The 22,007-nt window shown below is 40.8% G+C and overlaps 1 protein-coding gene across 1 annotated transcript in view; it reads left to right on the forward strand.

Moving 5' to 3' along the window:
* Positions 1-22,007, forward strand: part of LOC110142410 (ATP-binding cassette sub-family C member 4-like) — a 176,119-nt gene that overhangs the window by 88,960 nt on the left and 65,152 nt on the right. Inside the window, 3 exon segments of the mRNA XM_070471513.1 lie at positions 3,685-3,831; positions 5,874-5,953; positions 19,977-20,127. Coding sequence (XP_070327614.1) covers positions 3,685-3,831; positions 5,874-5,953; positions 19,977-20,127 — 378 coding nt within the window.

The following is a 22,007-nucleotide window of genomic DNA, read 5'->3' on the forward strand; positions in this document are numbered from 1 at the left end:
ACTCTGCATTCAAAGGTGTATATCTTTCCTTTTCTCCTTTGCTTTTGGCTTCTCTTCTTTTCATAGCTATTTGTAAGGCCTCCTCAGAGAGCCATTTTGCTGTTTTGCATTCCTTTTTCTTTCGATTGGTCTTGCTCCCTGTATAATGAACCTCTGTCCATAGTTCATCAGGCACTCTATCAGATCTAGTCCCTTAAATCTATTTCTCACTTCCACTCTATAATCTTAAGGGATTTGATTTAGGTCATACCTGAATGGTCTAGTGGTTTTCCCTACTTTCTTCAATTTAAGTCTGAATTTGGCAGTAAGGAGTTCATGATCTGAGCCACAGTGAGCTCCCAGTCTTGTTTTTGCTGACTGTAATAGAGCTTCTCCATCTTTGGCTGCAAAAAAATATAATCAGTCTGATTTCGGTGTTGACCATCTTGCAATGTCCATGTGTAGAGTCTTCTCTTGTGTTTTTGGAAGAGGGTGTTTGGTATGATCACTGCATTCTCTTGGGAGAACTCTATTAGCCTTTGCCCTGCTTCATTCCGTACTCCAAGGCCAAATTTGCCTGTTACTCTGGGTGTTTCTTCACTGCCTACTTTTGCATTCCAGTCCCCTGTAATGAAAAGGACATCTATCTTTTTTGGTGTTAATTCTACAAGGTCTTCACTTCATAGAACCATTCAACTTCAACTTCTTCAGCATTACTGGTCAGGGCATAGACTTGGATTACAGTGATATTGAATGGTTTGCTTTGGAAACGAACAGAAATCATTCTATCGTTTTTGAGACTGCATCCAAGTACTGCATTTCGGACTCTTTTGTTGACTATGATGGCTACTCCATTTCTTCTAAGGGATTTCTGCCCACAGTAGTAGATATAATGGTCATCTGAGTTAAATTCACCCATTCCAGTCCATTTTAGTTCGCTGATTCCTAAAATGTCGACATTTACTCTTGCCATCTCCTGTTTGATTGCTTCCAATTTGCCTTGATTCATGGAGCTAACATTCCAGGTTCTTATACAATATTGCTCTTTATAGCATCAGACCTTGCTTCCATTACCAGTCACACCCACAACTGGGTGTTGTTTTTGCTTTGGCTCCATCTCTTCATTATTTCTGGAGTTATTTCTCCACTTATCTCTAGTAGCATATTGGGCACCTACTGACCTGGGGAGTTCATGTTTTCAGTGTCCTATCTTTTTGCCTTTTCATACTGTTCATGGGGTTCTCAAGGCAAGAATACTGAAGTGGTTTGCCATTCCCTTCTCCAGTGGACCACATTTTGTCAGAACTCACCACCATCACCCATCGTCTTAGGTGCTTCTACAGGGCATGGCTCTTAGTTTCATGGAGTTAGACAGTTATGTGGTCCATGTGATTAGATTGGTTAGTTTTCTATGATTGTGGTTTTCAGTCTGTCTGCCCTCTGATGGAGAAGGATTAGAGGCTTATGCAAGTTTCCTGATGGGATAGACTGACTGAGGGGGAAACTGGGTCTTGTTCTGATGGGTGGGGCCGTGCTCAGTAAATCTTTAATCCAATTTTCTATTGATGGGTGGAGTTGTGTTCCCTCCCTGCTATTTACCTGGGGCCAAACTATGGTGGAGGTAATGAAGATAATGGTGACCTCCCTCAAAAGATCCCATGCATGTACTGCTACAGGCCATACCCTCAACCCTGCAGCAGGCCACCACCAACCCACACCTTTGCCAGAGACTCCTGGTCATACAAAGGCAAGTCTCCTGTGGGGTCACTGTTCCACCCTTCTTGGTCCTGGTCCATAAGGTTCTGTTGTGCCCTCCAAGAGTCTATTTCCCAGTCTTGTGTAAGTTCTGGCAGCTCTGTGGTGGGGTTAATGGCGACCTCCTCCAAGAGAACTTATGCCATACCCACACCCAGAGCCCCTGTCCCTGCGGCAGACCACTGCCAACCCATACCTCCACAGGAGACGCTCAGACACAGTTCTGTCTCAGTCTCTGTGGGGGCCCTGGGTCCTGGTGCACACAAGGTTCGTTTGAGCCCTCTGAGCATCTCTGGTGGGAATGGGGTTTGATTCTAATCATGAATTTGCCCCTCCTACCGTCTTGCTGGGGCTGCTTCTTTGCCCTTGGACGTGGGGTATCTCCTCACAGCTGCTCCAGTGCCTCCCATCTTACTGTCGTTTCTCTGACCTTGGATGTGGGGTATCTCCACACGGCTGGTCTAGTGAAGTGCAGGCACCGCTCCTGACCTTAAACGTGGAGTTTCTCCTCTCGGCCGCTCCTCCTTACTTTGGACGTGGTTTTATATGCATAGTGATGCTCATTTATCATTGATAAAAAATTTTAAATGATTATATTTATTTGCAAATGCTTTGTGTTTCCTTAAGACACGTAGTGAGAGGTTAGTTGCTTGTTTAGATTATCTATAAATTATTATTTAGGTTATAATTATCTCTCGTCATAATAGTTTCTTGCATTTAAGAGATTATCTGTTTGCAACTTAATATGGTCCTTCCGTACTCTTTAAAACTACTTGGACTTAGAAATAGCTATGTTACTTTTTATTTATTTTATTTTTATCAATTTTCACTGGAGTCTAGTTGCTTTACAGTGTTGTGTTGGATTTTGCTGTACAACAAAGTGCTATCAGTCATATGCACAGTACACATATATCCCAATTTTTAAAAATTTCCTTCCCATTTAGGTCACCACTGAGTAGAATTCTCTGTGCTATAAAAGTAGATTCTCAAGTAGCTACTTTATATAGAAGTAAATTTTCATGTAAATTTACTGTTTACAAGGAAATGGTAAGTCATTTCTCCTGTTCCTCTTCCTTCTCACGCTGATATCTAAAACTGAGGTATGCTTTGATTATGAAATATGTAACTAGTGGGATTTGAAATGTGGCAAAGGGAAGAAGATCAACTATTTTTCATAATTATCTTTCTTTTTGTTTTTAAAAAGTGTTTAAATAACTAAATTTTTTTTTAAGTTTTATTTGTTTTTGGCTGTGCTGGGTCTTCATTGCTGTGTGGACTTTCTCTACTTGCCAAGGGCAGAGTCCACTCTCTAATTGTGATGTGCGGGTTTCTTATTGCATGGCTTCTCTTATTTCAGAGCATGGGCTCTAGGGTGTGTGGACTTCAGTAGATGCAGCCAGTGGGCTTTAGTAGTTGTGGTTCCTGGGCTCTAGAGCACAAGCTCAATAGTTATGGAGCACAGGTTAAGTTGCTCTGAGACATGTGAGATCCACCTGGGTCAGGGATCGAACCCATGTCTCCTGCATTGGCAGACAGTCTCCAACACTGAACTACCAAGGAAGCCCTGTAATTATCTTTCTTGTGAGTTTTTATTAGAACTTGTAAGTGAATTAGGAAATTATGAACTTGTAAGTGAATTATGAAACTAATTTATATAAGACATCCCCGCCCCCTACTGTGTTGTTTCTATTTAGTGAGAGGAAAATAGTGATTTTTATATTCTTCTTTATAAATGTATTTTGTGACAGCATCAAGCTCTTATACAACCATTTCATATGTATATTTATATATAGATATATAAATTTATTCTATAGTCTACATGTGTAAAATTTTATATAAATCTTATTTATAGAATAAAATACACAATATCTTTATAAACTGTCTGTCATGCTTCAACATCATTGAGGATAAGGCAGAGATCTTGTGCTGAGTGATGTTTCTTTATTTCAGGGTTCACTTTTTCTACTGTCCTTTTTGGCATCACGAGGTCTTTGTTGATTTTCTACGTCCTTGTTAACTCTTCACAAACTTTGCATAACAAAATGTTGTGTTCCGTTTTGAAAGCTCCAGTATTGTTCTTCTATAGAAATCCAATAGGTAAGTCAGACACCAGGTTTCTCAGTGAATATGTCTTGTTAACGCATTTAGTTCCTGATTACATTTGATATTTGAAAATGGAAGAGATGCATGTTGATTCATTTTCTATGAAAAACTTCACTAATATTTTTTCCTACCAGAGAAAATCTGAATAGGAGCATATAAGTCTTTATTCCAATTTATAATTTATTCCAATTTATTCCAATTATAATTATATAAGCCTTTATTCCAAAAGAATGTTTACTTTGCAGGATGATTTGTGAATCCATTTGTTGTAAGACAAATGAAGCACCCAACATACGAAGCAAATGTGTTGAAATGTTTTTGACTAGTTGTTGAAATGTTCTTGTGTTACATAATATTAAGCTAACTAGGGAGGACCTTCTTCCAGGAACATCTCTATAGGAGACAGGCTGTGTGTTTCCCTTTTTCACTGCTCATTCATTTCTGGGACCACAAAGGTCTGGCATGTGCTCATATTTTGAGGTTTACCTAAGTGGTAATGGGAAATTGATTAAAACACAAGATCAGTTAAATGTATACATCGTCTTCAATAAAATCAACTCTCTAGTTTTATAATGGACTTTTGGTTACATTTAAGAGGTCTTGTGGTACATAGCAGGTGGATTTTCAGTATTAAGTAACAGTGTCCCTGATGGTTTCCCAGTGGTTGCTTCCTCTACCTTGAGGCCTTTGACCTGTGTTTCTTCAGAAGACAGCCTCCTGACCTGGGTTTCTGTGAAGAGTTAGTTCATTAGTGAACATGATCACTCTGTTCAGTTGGTTACATTTGTGCTGAGGCCCAAGGTGGCTTTGTTTTTTCACAGGTGAGTATTGAAAGGACCTCTCGAGCAGGGATGTGACTGGAGGGAGGACAAGTGTAGCCTCAGCCTGGTCATCAACTAGTCATGTGACTGAGGCCAAAGCAGGTAGATTCTACTGGCCAGGCAAATCTCCAGGCAGGATATTGTCATGGCCTTAAGTATGGACTCTGGAACCAATTGGCTGAGTTCAGTCCTGTTGCTAGTTACTGATAGTAGTAGTTAGTTATAGTTATGTTAATATTTCTGTGATAGTTATTTAATTTCTCTGTGTCTTGATTTTCTTACCTGTAAAATGAAGATACTGTTCACACACTTACCGATATCTCGGTATTGTGGGTATTAAGCAGGGGGTATCAAGCACTTAGCACAGGGTCAGTGCCTAATGAACCTCAGTGAGGATGACAACATGGTGTCTGGGAACTTCTCTCCTGTGGAATGGGAATAACCACTGCCCTTCCTGTTTCACAAGGCTGTTGTGAGGATTAAATAAGAATGTTGAGGGCAGCATTTTGTGTAGATTTATTCAGCAGATGGTGTTTAGTCCAGGCAGTGAGCAGAGCACAGGATGGTAAACTGCAGAGGCCCACACAGATCTCATCTTATTATGAAGCCAGAGTGAGGAAGGGATTGGAGGAGTCCATGCTGTTATGGCTGTGAAGTTGCTCCACTTTGCCTATTAATGTGAAAGCTAAAGTTGGGAGCATTAAGTGGGACTGAATTTCTGTTCTCACAGAATCTGAGTGTTCATGACCAGAGTTAACCAGGCTCTCTTTATATTCAAGACCTGTAGGCTTCTCCAAATGCTGACATACTTATTATTCAAGGATTTGGGATCAAGTTTAAATCCTGAAGAAGGCCACTAACCTTAGAGCAGCCAGCACACTAATATTTATCTTGTGTCCCCCTCCTGTCTAGCATGACTCCATTCCTTCAAGAAAATAGAAGCCCAAATAAGTAGTGCAAAGATAGGTCTGCTTTTTCCAAAAGACTTAGGGGCTGTAAATTATTTACTCTTTTAGTGGTATATTAAATTGAACTCTTTCCTATCTTTTATTTTCAAAAGTGGAGTTTGTAATGTCCCCTGCATTGGCAAGCAGATTCATATCCACTGTATCATCAAGAAGACTTTAAAAATATTGTCTTGATTTGTTCATGTATTGTTTCTTTTATGGCTCCTATATGAGGAAATGAGTATTTTCTTGTATCCTGTTCTTGCAGGAAGGATTTTAAATCGCTTCTTAAAAGACCTTGGGCATATGGATGACTTGCTGCCCCTGATATTTCAAGATTTCATCCAGGTAATGTACCAGTTCTGTCAGAGTTCTCACAAGGAAGAGCAGAATGCCTGTTTCTCAAGGCCTTCTCACAGGGGCTGACAGTGAGCTTTCAGCCTGGTGATGTGTCTGTTATCTTCAGTTCAGTTCAGTCACTCAGTCATGTCTGACTCTTTGCAACCCCATGAATCGCAGCATGCCAGGTATCCCTGTCCATCGCTAACTCCTGGAGTTTACCCAAACTCATGTCCATCGAGTCGGTGATGCCATCCAGCCATCTCATCCTCTGTCATCCCCTTCTCCTCCTGCCCCCATTCCTTCCCAGCATCAGGGTCTTTTCCAATGATTCAACTCTTTGCATGAGGTGGCCAAAGTATTGGAGTTTCAGCTTCAACATCAGTCCTTCCAATGAACACCCAGGACTGATCTCCTTTAGGATGGACTGGTTGGATCTCCTTGCAGTCCAAGGGACTCTCAAGAGTCTTCTCCAACACCACAGTTCAAAAGCATCAATTCTTTGGTGCTCAGCTTTCTTCACAGTCCAACTCTCACATCCATACATGACCACTGGAAAAACCATAGCCTTGACCAGATGGACCTTTGTTGGCAAAGTAATGTCTCTGCTTTGTAATATGCTATCTAGTGTGGTCATAACTTTCCTTCCAAGGAGTAAGTCTCTTTTAATTTCATGGCTGCAGTCACCATCTGCAGTGATTTTGGAGCCCAAAAAAATAAAGTTCTGACACTGTTCCCACTGTTTCCCCATCTGTTTGCCATGAGGTGATGGGACCAGATGCCATGATCTTAGTTTTTTGAATGTTGAGCTTGAAGCCAACTTTTTCACTCTCCTCTTTCACTTTCATCAAGAGGCTTTTTAGTTCCTCTTCACTTTCTGCCATAGGGTGGTGTCATCTGCATATCTGAGGTTATTGATATTTCTCCCGGCAAACTTGATTCCAGCTTGTGCTTCTTCCAGCCCAGCATTTCTTATGATGTACTCTGCATATAAATTAAATAAGCAGGGTGACAATATACAGCCTTGATGTATTCCTTTTCCTATTTGGAACGAGTCTGTTTGTTCCATGTCCAGTTCTAACTGTTGCTTCCTGGCCTGCCTACAGGTTTCTCAAGAGACAGGTCAGGTGGTCTGGTATTCCCAACTCTTTCAGAATTTTCATTAAAGGTTATCTTTGTGAGAGAAGGGTACAGTTGTGATTGGGAGGCTGAGCTAACATGAGGAACACTTGGGGCAGGAGTGGCTACACAGTCTTGTCAAGGTTGGTCTGAAGCAGCAACATGCTGGGTAAGTGGTTCTCCCTCTGCCTTCTAGGTGTCTGGTGTGGATTCCCTTACTGTGAGTGCATTTCATAATAGAGAAAAAAATCACCTCTCATGGAAAGATAGCCTAGATGCACTAAATTATGCACTGTATTGGGCTTCCCAGGTGGCTCAGTGTTAAAGAATTCACTTGCCAAGGGAGGAGACACAAGAGATGAGAGTTCAATCCTTGTGTCAGGAAGATCCCCTGAAGAAGTGGCAAGCCACTCCAGTATTCTTGCCTGGAAAATTCCATGGACAGAGAAGCCTGGTGGTCTACATCCATGGGATTGCAAAGAGTCAGACATGCATAATGCATTGTATTATAACAGAGGACACAATGCATTGTATTACCACAGAGGACACAATGCATTGTATTACCACAGAGGGCAAATATTTACTGCACTATTTTATTTGGATAAAACCATATGTGGTGAAAATAATACTTTAACAAGGACAATGTTGTTGTTGTTTAGGTGCTAAATTGTGTCTGACCCTTTTGTGTCTATGGACTATAGCCCGCCAGGTTCCTCTGTCCATGAGATTTCTAAGGCAAGAATACTTGAGTGGGTTGCGATTACCTTGTCCAGGGGCTCTTCCTGACCCGGAATCAAACCTGTGTCTCCTGCATTGGCAGGCAGATTCTTTACCACTCAGCCACCTGGGAAATCCAACAAGGGCAATAGAGAGTAGTTATTAAAGATAAAAAGCCTTTAAGCCAATAATTTGATTCCAGGATCAAAGTCATTTCAGAAAATGTCTTTTGTTTTGTAGGCAGTTTTTCTTTTCACAGGTTGATTGCTCTGTCTTAAGGTGTCTTAAAACAAGGGACAGAGATAGAGAAACACCTATAGGGATACTTTCTATCCAGCCTCTATTTTGTCTGTGAACTTGAGGTTCTAAAGAATGTTCTGTTATTTAATTCTGTCTACTTTTCAGTTATATAGTCTGTGGGGAATTTTCTTTTTCTTCTCAAGTGTTAATTTTGGAAATGAAATGCATTGTCAAAAGCTGCACACAGAAATGCAGCAGAGATCTGACTGCAGATAATGTCGACTGTGGGCAAGGCTTCAACTGTTACCAATGTAAACTACGCTGAGACTCAGAGGCAGAGGACTTTTACTGCAAAGATGTCTGATTTTTTTTTTTTTCTCTTCCGCAAACTTATTTTATAAATGTGCCCTTCTGGGTTTAACTACATAATTTATCCCCAGAAATGATTTTTCCCTGAAAACAGTGTCACATTTTAGCAACGATTTTGAATTGCTTTGAAAAGACTTTGTGAATGGTTCTGTTTCTTTGCTATGGCAAGTTAGGGCAACTTGGGTTTCTGCCCTGTGCTTACTAGCACATGGCTAGTTAGTGGTCATAGTCAGATTGTCACATATTTTTGCATGACATATAGAGGGACAGGGATAGATGCTACCTGATTTCAGTAGGAAACATTCTCATAAAAAGGAGAGAAAATTCTAGTCTCACTGATTTCCAGTCCCAGCTCTGCCACTTGTAGTTCAATTATCTTGAAGTTGAAGGTGGAGGTGTCCTGTAGGTCATTGGAAGTAAGAGTTTGGTGTTTGAGGGGGAGACCTGGGATGAGCATGGAGCCTGTGTACCCTTCATTGAGCAGGTAGTAGTTGAATCTATCAAGATGACAAAATTGCCCAGAGAGAGGGAAGCATATTAAGGGGCCAATATAAGAGGACTCGATATCAGAGAGAAAGCAGAGAGAGAAGGGAAGGAGAGGAGACACACAGTGAATAGCAAGGGAGAAAGATGGAAATAGGTTGGGGAATCAAGGAAAGACAGATCTGCTCAGTGCAAAAGAGAAGGTGAGTCTGTGAAAACTTGTTGGTTTATTTGGAATCAGGAGGTGTTGGTGACCTGACAATCAGGTTTCAGATGTGAGGAGGACAGAGTGCAAAGGGTTGAAAATCCAGGAGGTGTGGAGGGAGTTGAGGCGAAGACTGGCTACTCCTGGAAGGAGTTTGAATGAAGCAGGAGAGAGGCCCATCTGGAATGTAGGGTTGAGGAGGTTTTGCTGGTTGTTGGGGTGTACAGTTTATGAGTTGCATGTGTGTGTGAGGTGGTGGGTGGTATTTCTCTCTCTCCCTCCTTCCCTTCAACAAACAGTGCTTAGAGTTGAGGTCCTGAAGAACAGGGGTGAGCCAGACCCCTCCCCTCATGGGTGGTCTCCTTCAGCCTCCCTTTGGGAGGGAGACATCCAGAGATTCACCCCTTGCTGCCTTTGGAATCCTAATTGTGGGAGCTCTGTGGAGGAAGTCCTGGAAGGCAAACTGCATATGGGTGCTGGAGGGAGTTAGGGAACCTGTTTCAGGAGGTGGGCAGAGCTTCTAGGAGGTGACCTTTGATCCCGGATGAAAAGAAAAGGCTGCTATGGATGGTGGGGCTGGAGGTGCTGCTGGAAGCAGAGTTCCTATGTGGGAACCAGTCTTTCTTCCCCATCACCAACTGAGAGGAGGGAAGGGAAGGGGCTGGAAGGGGGTTGTTCAGTTTTGTTTTAAAGGAAATAGTTTGTGCCAAGTGTTTTCAACTCATTTTTGATGATTCTGCTTATCCTTGGTGTATTTGATAAACCTTGGAAGATTCTTTGTCATTTTTATTGCTTCTAAATTATTTATTTCGTGTCCTTTTCCTCATTTAATTCCTTCTCATTCTCTTAAATGATATATCAGATAATTTATTTAATATTTTGTAATAGTGATGACAAGTGTGGCTAAGGGAAACCCTGGGTTCTGAGTAGTGGGTCCATACTGCAGGGCACTCCATCTACTCAGACGACGTCACTCAGAGACCACATCCCAGCAGAGGGCGATCATGCGTGTGTGCACCATCCTGTACACCGAGTCTTACAGATACCAGATATGTTGCCTGTTTGGTCACATTATAGTTGTTGGGCAAATTGGAGCTGTTCACTATTTCAAAAAGGATGAAGGAAAAGCAGCACTAAAAAAATCAATTTATGTAGTGTGATTCCACCTGATAATCATTTAGATGTCGACAGCTTTAAAGTGCAGTGGGGAGCCCTGCAGTCTCCCTTTCCAAGCTTGAATCCCAGCTCTCTCTCCCTGTCTCTGCCCCACAAGGCCAGTCTCCTTTCAGTAAAATAGAGAAAATAATACCAACTTCATAAATGTTGTGGGAAGACAAAATGAAGTTGTTTTAATATTATTCTTTGCATAACATCTAAATGCATGTTGAGCACTAAGTAATGGGTAGTTATTTTTAAAACACCATATGTATTTTTAAGTGAGAAAAGTTGTCTGATGACACTGGCATTATGTTGCGTTAAATTTATTGTCAGACACACTTTTCAGGCCCATAAATATCATCTAATGTGTTTGTATTACAGAGATTCTAGGTTTGTAATTCTTGAAGATTTTAAGGGACACTTTCTTATCTAGACTCATAGAATAAAAATCAGTTGTTTTCAAAACCAACCGTTGAGCACTAAGTATTTCAAATTAACGTAATTTTCATACAGTTTTCCAAAGTCCTAAATAACATTGAGTAAGGAGTCTCAATTATGACTGCTTTTGTCATTGAAATAATCACCTCCAAGAAGTCTTCCTACAAATAAGACAAGTGAAAAGGTAAGTGAAGACAAGTGAAGGTAAGATGTGGAGGTTAAATTTAGGCATTTTAATTATCCTTCAATTAAATAAATGAATTTTACAATATCAAAAAAATCACTTATTAAATTAAAAAAAGGGACTTCTCTGAGCATCAGAAGTTGCACACAGCTGCCCTCAGCAAAATGCTTTAATTTATTGAGGAAAACTGAATTGCAAAACCTTTCTTCCTCGCACACACCTCATTCAGGAAGAGAAATCAACAGCTTGGCTGAGCTCAGGAAACTGAATCTTCATGTCCTTTCCGCCTTCATGGATCACAGCCTTGTCCTGGTGAAGGGGTTTGTGTAACTCAATGAAGCTATGAGCCATGCCATGCAGGGCCACCCAAGATGGACAGGTCATAGTGGAGAGTTCTGACAAAACATGGTCCACTGGAGGAGAAAATGACAAACCACTCGGGTATTCTTGCTGTGAGAGCCCTGTGAGCAGAATGAAAAGGTAAAAAGATAAGACACTGGAAGATGAGCCCTCCGGGTTGGAAGGTATCCAACATGCTACTGGGGAAGAGCGGAGGGCAATTGCTAACAGCTCCAGAAAGAATGAAGCAGCTGGGCCGATGTGGAAATGACACTCAGTTGTGGATGTGTCTGTTGGTAAAAGTAAAGTCCAATGTTGTAAAGAATGATATTGCATAGGGACCTGGAATGTTAGGTCCATGAATCAATGTAAGTTGAATGTGCTCAAGCAGGAGATGACAAGAGTGGATAGTTGCATCTTAGGAATCAGTGAACTAAAATGGATGGGAATGGGTGAATTTAATTCAGATGACCATTGTATCTATTTCTGTGGGTAATAATCCTTTAGAAGAAACAGATAAGCTCTCATATTAACAAAAGAGTCTGAAATGCAGTCCTTGGGTGCAAACTCATAAATGACAGGATGATCTCAGTTCTCTTCCAAGGCAAACCATTCACCATCACAGTAATATAAGTCTATGCCCCAACTACTAATACCAAAGAAGCTAAAGTTGACTGATTCTATGAAGACCTACAATACATTCTAGATCTAGTACCAAAAAAAAGATGTCTTTTTCATCCTAAGGAATTGTAATGCAAAAGTAGGAAATCAAGAGATATCTGGAGTAACAGGCAAGTTTGGCTTTTGGGGTACAAAATAAAGCAGGGCACAGGCTAACAGAGTTTTGTCAAGAGAACACATTGGTCATAGCAAACACCCTCTTCCAGCAACACAAGGGACAATTCTACACAAAGACATCACCAAATGATCAACACCAAAATCAGATTGATTATGTCCTTTTCAGCTGAAAATGGAGAAGCTTTATATAGTCAGCAAAAACAAGACCTGGAGCTGACTATGGCTCTGATCATCAATTCCTTATTGCAAAATTCAGGCTTAAATGAAGAGAGTAGGGAAAAGCACCAGGCCATTTAGGTTTGACCTAAATTAAATCCATTATGGTTATACAGTAGAGGTGATGAACAGATTCAAGGGATTAGATCTGGTAGACAGAGTGCCTGAAAAACTATGAACAGAATGAACCGCTGCTGTTGCCATTTAGTCACTTAGTTGTGTTCATCTCTTTGCAGCCCCATGGACTGCAGTCCTCCAGGCTTCTCTGTTCGTGGGATTTCCCAGGCAAGAATACTAGAGTGGGTTGCCATTTCCTTCTCCAGAGGATCTTCCTGATCCAATGATCAAACTCACATCTCCTGCATTGGCAGGCAGATTCTTTACTACTGAGCCACCAAGGAAGCCCAGTGAGCACTTTTAAGATCTTCTAATGGTCATTCTGCTCTCTGAACTGAACAGGCTGTTATTCCCTAAATAGCTGGGAATCTAGAAGTGGTCCCCTCATGGGAGAGACCAGATAGAACCACAAGAAACCCAACAACGTAAGAAAATGCAGATAGAAGGGAAATATATGATGTGTGATACAGTATCTATATGTGGTACAGTATCAGGCAGAAGTTCAAAGAAAAGACTTGGGGTCATAATGACTGAATTGTTTGAATTTGGGCAAATCAATAAGCCTCTCTGAGTATCAGTCTCCTACTTTGCAAATGGAGAGGATAATCCCTCCTCATATTGATGTGAGAATGAGATTATATAAAGCCTGTGAAATACTTGAGATTGGGCCTCATGACAAGTCTTATGAAGTGTCATCCATTATTGATATTTGGAAGCATGGTATAACCATTACTTCTTTGCTTCTTGGCTAGATCTAGAGAATTGTGGATTTCTGTGTTATGAGAAAACTTTCATAGCCTCTAGCAATAAAGCGAAGTCTTATTTTTCAAGTTTTTTGGTTGGACAGGCTTTTAAACAAAACCATTAACATTTTCACAAGCATTATTTTCTTTTCTTTGCTGCTTTTTAAATATATTTTTATATATTTCACTTATAAATCATTTAGAAACCAGTGTGGCTTGTCATAAACAGCTGCTCACAACACATCATCCTTTTGGAGGATGAAAGGTGCTCATGGGACTTCCTTCCATAGGTGGTGGGAACCTAACCTCTGCCTTAGTCATCCGGACAACCTAACCAGGCTACTTGCTTCCACCAAGAATGCCGACCTGGAGTGGACACAGTTCAATTTCCTGAGATTCATGAGTTTACAAAATACAGATTTTGTATGTCCACTGGTATCAGTGTATCAGTTCATGGTGCATAAAATAATAAATGTCAAATTGACCTTCTCTTTAGTCTATATTGAATAATCTTGTTTGGTTTTGTTGATTCAGAGGTCCAGCACTTTTCCCCTTAGTCTCCCATAAATGCTTAGGAGTTTCAAAACAGCAAGTCTTCACTAAGAAAAAGGAAAACTTGAAAGAGAAAAATGATACAGAATAAGAAAGGAAACATCTCTTTAAAATATATATTAAAGGAGAAAATAAAAATCTCAAAAAATGTTACTTACTGCAATGTCCCAAAATTTGTCAGTCTTTGGAAGGCTTAGAGTTGGGAAGATAATTCAGAGAGGACAAAAACTGTAGTAGGCGTGACGTTTATTGGTCATATTATTTTAAAAGCGCATCTTCAAACAAATTAGACCTCAGATGTGATTTTCACTGTGACCAAAGAAAAGCCACAGTCACTTTGGTACATGTGACCTCATCACCACATCTAGGAAAAAATTGCACCTGCTCTGATACATCCTTGGATAGTACTAAACTGTTCTAGTGGTTAGAATGAGAGGCCTGTTAGGGCTCAACTTCATGAGAGTCTTAAGATTCTTTGGGTTCATCAATCTATGAACACCTCACCCCTCTTCCCCTGGCTGCTGGCACCCAGAGCACACTGATGGTAGTAATGATGGAGTTAGAGTTTCTATTTGTTATGCATGAACTGATTAACACTTTATGTGTGTGACCTCATTAAATTCCCATTGCCATCTTTTCATGTTGTTGGTATATCCCAGTTTTTACTAAGATTGAGAGTGGGTGTAGAGTCTTAACCTCCCTGATAATATGCAGGAAGATTTGTCCTAAACCCTGTCTCAGCACAATACTGGTCAGGTGGAATATCCTCTCTAGGTGTAGGCTGTCATTCTCTGCAAACTAAAGAATTTTTCTGAATTGTAAAAAATCACCATTTTCTCTAAAGTGAAAGATTTCAGCTAAGATTTTTTTTTTATTTGTTCATGTGGATTCATAGACTTTGGATAGAATTTCCCAAATGGTGTGCTCCAAATGGGAAATATATAAAAATAATGATTCTCTTTATTTGGGGGGCATCAGGACTTGAGTCACTTGCTTTGGGGACAATATGTTTCTTTCTATATATCCATTATTGTCTCTGTGCCAGTGTGACAGAGGTGTAGAAACACTGGCCATGGTGATATGGGCCATCATATGGGCCTGAAATCCAAATAGATGGGGGGAATTATGTGTGTAGGTTTAACTGGGCTTTTTTGGAATTCCTGGGAATGTAGAAGAAAGAAATGAGGTTTGCTTCAAAGAAGGGATGTGTATTGTACACCAGAATCTTTTGTTTCCTTCTTCAAATGACTTTTTGCTTATATACTATTTTCATCTTCTGCCAACTTCTATAAAGAGTTTGAGATAGCTGGCAATAAAAGATTCACAAATGTATATTCATATAACTGTAATATTATATATATATATGTATGTGTATATATATATGTGTATATATATATATAATATTCAATCGACAATGAGGGTGGCTATAGTATTACCTACAAGTAGATGTCAGAGACAACCTCTTTAAGTTATTTCAGAATTTAGTGGCATGAAATCTGAGCTATATAACCTAACTCTGGAGCTCTGAGAGCATTAATAATGGGTTTTCTTCTTAAAGAGATGAGAACACCATACCACCTGAAAGAGGAGAGTGAAAAAGTTGGCTTAAAGCTCAACATTCAGAAAACTAAGATCATGGCATCTGGTCCCATCACTTCATGGCAAGTAGATGGGGAAACAGTGGAAACAGTGGCTGACTTTATTTTTATGGGTTCCAAAATCACTGCGGATGGTGATTGCAGCCATGAAATTAAAAGACGCTTGCTCCTTGGAAGGAAAGTTATGACCAACCCAGACAGCATATTAAAAAGCAGAGACATTACTTTGCCAACAAAGGTCCATCTAGTCAAGGCTATGGTTTTTCCAGTAGTCATGTATGGATGTGAGAGTTGGGCTATAAAGAAAGCTGAGCACTGAAGAATTGATGCTTTTGAACTGTGGTGTTGGATAAGACTCTTGAGAGTCCCTTGGACTGCAAGGAGACCCAACGAGTCCATCCTAAAGGAGATCAGTTTTGGGTGTTCATTGGAGGGATTGATGTTGAAGCTGAAACTCCAATACTTTGGCCACATGATGCGGAAAGCTGACTCGTTTGAAAAGACCCTGATGCTGGGAAAGATTGAGGGCAGGAGGAGAAGGGGATGACAGAGGATGAGATGGTTGGATGGTATCACTGACACAATGAACATGGGTTTGGGTCGACTCCAGGAATTGGTGATGGACAGGGAGGCCTGGCATGCTGTGGTTCTTGGGGTCACAAAGAGTCAGACATGACTAAGTGACTGAACTGAACTGAACTGACCTGCCTCCTGAGAAATTGGTATGCAGTTCAAGAAGCAACAGTTAGAACTGGACATGGAACAATAGACTGGTTCATTTGGGAAAGGAGTATATCAAGGCTGTATATTGTCTCCCTGATTATTTAACTTATATACAGAATACATCATGAGAAATGCTGGACTGAATGAAGCACAATTTGGAATCTGGATTGCCCATAGAAATATGAGTAACCTCAGGTACACATATGACACCACCTTTATGGCAGAAAGCAAAGAAGAACTAAAAAGTCTCTTGATGAAAGTGAAAGAGGAGAGTGAAATATTTGGCTTAAAACTCAACATTCAGAAAACAAAGATCACAGCATCTGGTCCCATCACTTCATGGCAAATAGATGGGGAAACAGTGGAAACAGTGACAGACTTTAATTTTGGGGCTCCAAAATCACTGCATAAGGTGACTGCACCCATGAAATTAAAAGACACTTGCTCCTTGGAAGAAAAGTTATGAACAACCTAGACAGCACATTAAAAAACAATTACTGTGCGGACAAAGGTCTGTCTAGTCAAAGCTATAGTTTTTCCAGTAGTCGTGTATGGATGTGAGAGTTGGACTATAAAGAAAGTTGAGCCCCAAAGAATTGATGTTTTGAACTGTGGTGTTGGAGAAGACTTGTGAGAGTCTCTTGGACTGCAAGGAGATCCAACCAGTCCATCCTAAAGAAATCAGTCCTGAATATTGGCTGGAAGGACTGGTGCTGAAGCTCCAATACTTTGGCCACATGATACAAAGAACTGACTCATTTGAACAGACCCTGATATTGAGAAAGATCGAAGGTGGGAGGAGAAGGGGACAACAGAGGATGAGATGGTTGGATGGCATCCCTGACGCGACGGACATGAGTTTGAGTAAATTCTGGGAGGTGGTGATGAACAGGGAGCCCTGAGGTGCTGCAGTCCATGGAGTCACAAAAAGTCAGACACAACTGAATGACTGAACTGAACTGAACTGAATGCATACCTAAGGAAAAAGCATTGGCTCAGCTTCTGTGGAGTCCTTTAGTTTGATTTAACCTCTGCTTCCCAGGTTATCTTCCAGGCTGGGTTAGTCTTAAAAGGCCCTCACCTGGGGAGAGCCAAATTATTGAAACTGATTAATGTTATCCATCAAATGATATGAGTCCGCTCAGTTATGTCCAGCTGTTTGCGACCCCGTGAACTGTAGCACGCCAGGCCTCCATGTTCATCACCAACTCCTGGAGTTTTCTCAAACTCATGTCCATTGAGTCAGTGATGCCATCCAACCATCTCTTCCTCTGTTGTCCCTTTCTTCTCCTGCCCTCAATCTTTCCCAGCATCAGGGCCTTTTCAAATGAGTCAGCTCTTCTCATCAGCTGGCCACAGTATTGGAGTTTCAGCTTCAACATCAGTCCCTCCAGTGAACACCCAGGACTGATTTCCTTTAGCTTGGACTGGTTGGATCTCCTTGCAGTCCAAGGGACTCTCAAGAGTCTTCTCCAACACCACAGTTCAAAAGCATCAATTTTTGGCACTCAGCTTTCTTCACCGTCCAACTCTCACATCCATGCATGACTACTGGAAAAACCATAGCCTTGACTAGATGGACCTTTGCTGACAAAGTAATGTCTCTGCTTTTTAATATGCTGTCTAGGTTGGTGATAATTTTCCTCCAAGGAGTAGACGTCTTTTAAATTCATGGCTGCAATCACCATCTGCAATGATTTTGGAGCCCATTAAAATAAAGTCAGCCACTGTTTCCACTGTTTCCCCATCTACTTGCCATGAAGTGATGGGACCAGATGCCATGATCTTAGTTTTCTGAATGTTGAGCTTTAAGCCAATGAGTCTGCTAAAAAATTGTAATTTGAATGTTTTATTGACATTTTAGCAGATTTTTATGACAACCAACAATGGCAAGCCAGGTGACTTAAGACCAGACTTAGAAGATGCTGGCAGAACCCCTTCCCATGAACATGAAAGTTGTAGCAGATAGAATGCATATTTAATGCAGTGGCTGTAACCAGTTATTCATCTGTAGGTCTAATAGGAGAGAGGTCTGTCAGGCCTATTTTTTTCCACTAATGACTGGGAAGTATTGCTTCAGAATCCCTTCTTCTTCACTCTGGGTTTTATTTTGATACCACAGCAGATGTGGGGAAAGCAGGAAAAGCACATGGGTCTCCATTCAGATAATACAGTTTGGTTCCCAAGTGCTCCTGAACACTGAGTCACAGTTCTGGATGTTTCCTCCTCCTTCCAGGCTCCTCCTGCTTGCGGCCAAGACTCTAGGATTTCCTGAGTATAAACCGCTCCTGCCCTTCTCCTTGACCTGCAGTCCTGGGAAAACTTAGGACAACCACTTACCCTCTCATCTTTATGCCGTATCTGTAAATGAATATGAAGTTATTACTTTTCTCCTTCACAAGATGGTTGTGAAGATCCTCTGAGAAAACTGATCATGAAGAGCTGTGAAATGATAATCCAAGTCCCTGTGATACAGGCATGACCCCCCCTAACCCATCCCTCAGAGGTGCACCTGGGCCAGCTGCCCTGGGTGACAAGGTGGGGAGGCCCTGTTGTGGCGAGCACGGGATGCAGGTGCTGGTGCTGAGAGAGCACAGAACAACCAGTGCTAACTCAGACAGGCATCTTAACTTCTCATCTCAGCTCCTTTTTGGTCAAAATTTCCATCAATTGTAGGTGCTGCCTGCAAGTTTTTCCTTGCCACTCTTTCTATTTGTTAAACCAGCCTGTAAAATTCAGCCATAAGTCTCTTCTTAGAATTGTCTGAAAATGTTCCTGAATTCTTCTCTGCTTCCCCAGCACTCTGCCTTGTGAAGATTACCATGAATTTTTATCTACCTGAGATCATAAACTTTGGAGGCCTTGGCCCAGACTGAACCTGCACATCCCCACCACCACACCCCACTGTCATAGCAGGCAGACACTAAATGTTGATTGCATTCTTAAAAAGTAAGGGTATCATACTTTTCCTGATAAAGATAGATGCTTAAAGCAGCAAAAACAAATGATTTTGTTTTCTCTTCTACCTGCTCTCTTTTTTTTTGACCAAGGAAGAATAACCAAGGTAGAATAATCTCATGGGATAATGTGATGATTAAGAAAATACTCATGGAACTCTTAGCCTATTGTCTTGCATACAGTAAACACTTGGTAACTAGAATCTGCTGTTGTTATAATCATTAACCTTTGGAATAGGCATTTAAAATACTTACTATAATGATAGAAAGATGGCTGTGTATTGGGGGCAAGCTTAAATATGGCATAAAGACTCATGACGTGGACTTCCCAGTTTCGTGACTTAGGCTTTGCAGTGTCCATCAAGTTGTTTTTCCTCTCCCTGTGCCTCACTCTCTCCATCTGTAAAATGAGACAATGCTGTTACTAGATAGAGCTATGGTGAGGATTAATGAGTTAATACATGTGAAGGTTTGAAGGTATAGCTCTGTAGACAGTCAACACTCAGTAAGTATTAACTATGGATAGAAAATCTAGAAAGAGAAATTCCTACTTCCAAAGGTCAACATTTAAATTTTGTCCTACTTTTCTGGACACAGAAGTTGTATTTAACCACTTCCTTATTCCTCCATGTATAGCTGAGGCATCTGGATTCCTCACCTGTGATACCTGCTCACTCATCTCTCTAGTAACACCTGCTGACTCCTGATAGTTTAGGATTCAGCTCCTACTCTCTGAGCCTCAAATATTCTCATCTGTTAAAAGTAGTAATGCCTGCCTCAAAGGGCTACTGACTGCATCACAAGAGCTGATACTTAGACAATTCTTACCATCCTGTTCGGCATATGCACTAAGCATCATGAGGACCACCCATAATTTTCTTTATTTGAAAGGGAAAGCATTCCCTGCTGTCTCAACAAGTCTTTTTGAGGAAAGGAGTTTAATCCTAATAGAACAAATCATTACATCCCACCTCCCTCTCCACCCCATCCCTCTGGGTCTTCCCAGTGCACCTACAGTTTATCTTTGACAAGTACCCTTCATAAGGAGGCCTCTACATCTATTTTTGCTATTTCAGACATTTCTTCTTGTGATTGGTGTGGTGGGCGTGATGGTGGCTGCGATTCCTTGGATTGCTATACCTGTGATTCTGCTTGGCATCATTTTCTTTGTTCTCCAGTGGTATTTCTTAAGGACGTCACGAGATGTGAAACGCCTGGAATGTACAAGTGAGTACCAGGGCTCTCAGGTTGGGATGGCAGTGCAGGCTGGCTTCCATTTATGCCATAATTAACAAGACCCCTGAAATTCTGCAGACTCAGTCTTCCGGAATTTCTCACAAGTCGACGTTAGATAATTGAATGTTATGGCCACTGTGAGTTGGCGTGGTTCTTAAGGTAAATAGAGCTGGTGGCAGGTCAGCTGCAGCTTTGCATTTTAGCACAAGGGGGATGGCTGTGAGCACCATGAGGACAGGGACCATTTCTGTCTTGTTCATGACATATTTCCTAACACAGAGTATCCACTCTGTAAATACTTTTCTTAAAGACATTTTATCATGTTGGAACTAATATAGAAGGGAAATAGATAATTTTTCTCCTCCTGAAGTTACCAGAAATGACAAGGAAAGGAAAAGATTAGAAAAGTAAAGGAGACCTCATGAAATATATGTCGGAAATGATGTATTTGAAAAGTACTTTTTTTCACATGTTCAAGTAAGTTGCAGTTGTTAAATGTATTGAAAAGATATATGTTAGTCACTCAGTTGTGTCTGACTTCTTGCGACCCCATGGACAGTAGCCCACCAGGCTCCTCTGTCCATGGAATTCTCCAGGCAAAAATATTGGAGTGGGTAGCCATTCTCTTCTCCAGAGGATCTTCCCAGGCCCAGGGATTGAAGCCAGTTCCCTTTCATTGCAGGTGGATTCTTTACCGTCTGATCCACCAGGGAAGCCCTATCTAAAAGATAAGCCCTGTTATTTGCAGGTTTGCTCTTTATCATTACTAGTATTTGGGGTGATACCACACTGTGGCTCCCCCTTTCTTAAAGCTATTCATATAAATGATGCTGAAAATAATTCCTTAGGAGGACACGAGAGGGGGATCTGTTCAGTATACATTTAGTTTATTACTCCATTCAGCTTCCTAGTTTTAGAATAATGGGAATAGGGACTTTCCTGTGGTCCTATGGTTAAGACTCTGTGCTTCTGCTTTAATCCCTGGTCAGGGAACTAAGAACCTGCAAGGTGCATCCAAAAAATAATAATAATAGTGGGGATCACATTTTATGACTAATCATTCTGTTGTGCAGGTAATCACAGATGATGAAATAATTGAATTTATCTTATTATTAATGCACATATTTCATCAATATTAAAACTAATAAAAGTAGAATTATTAGATATTTTTAAAAGTTATAAAAACTGTAGCCAAAAAGTAAGGTGGGAATATGTTCATATCAGAGACCTCAACCATAAATAATTATTGCAAATTAATACCAATACCAACTTAATCTTCTAGAAACCAAGCCAAGAAGAGAAGAATGTTGAGCGTCATGTTTCTTTGTATCTATCAAGTGGGGAAAAAAAATCTCAGTTATCCAGTCAAATGAATTTTTTCACTGTGGCAGTTGCATGTTTTGTTTTTATAATAAACATGTAAGATGCTTCCCTGTTGACTTCCAAATCTTCCTGAAATGCAGGAGACCTTGGTTTGAACCCTGGGTTGGGAAGTTACCCTGGAGAAGGAGATGGCAACCCACTCCAGTATTCTTGCCTGGGGAATTTCATGGAGAGAGGATCCTGGTGGACTACAGTCCATTGGGTCACAAAGAGTTGGACACGACTGAGTAACTAAGTTTCACTCTTAAAGAAATATTTTCTGATTAGTTGCAAAAAGGATAGTGATCATCTGTTTCATAAAAGATGTAGAAAAAAATGTTCAGTCATCAAGAGAACCAGCTAACTTTTGTAAGGTCCAGTTTTGTGATGTTTTTGGATGTATGGGGAGCAATAGAGTCCAGGTGTGTGTGACGTTCTGCTGATGTGACTTGGTTGATGGAAGGACCTGGGGAGGCAGAAGAGGAATGATGAGCTCCATCCAGTCTTCT

This window comes from Odocoileus virginianus, chromosome 8, assembly GCF_023699985.2.
Source record: "Odocoileus virginianus isolate 20LAN1187 ecotype Illinois chromosome 8, Ovbor_1.2, whole genome shotgun sequence".
Classification (NCBI taxonomy): domain Eukaryota; kingdom Metazoa; phylum Chordata; class Mammalia; order Artiodactyla; family Cervidae; genus Odocoileus; species Odocoileus virginianus.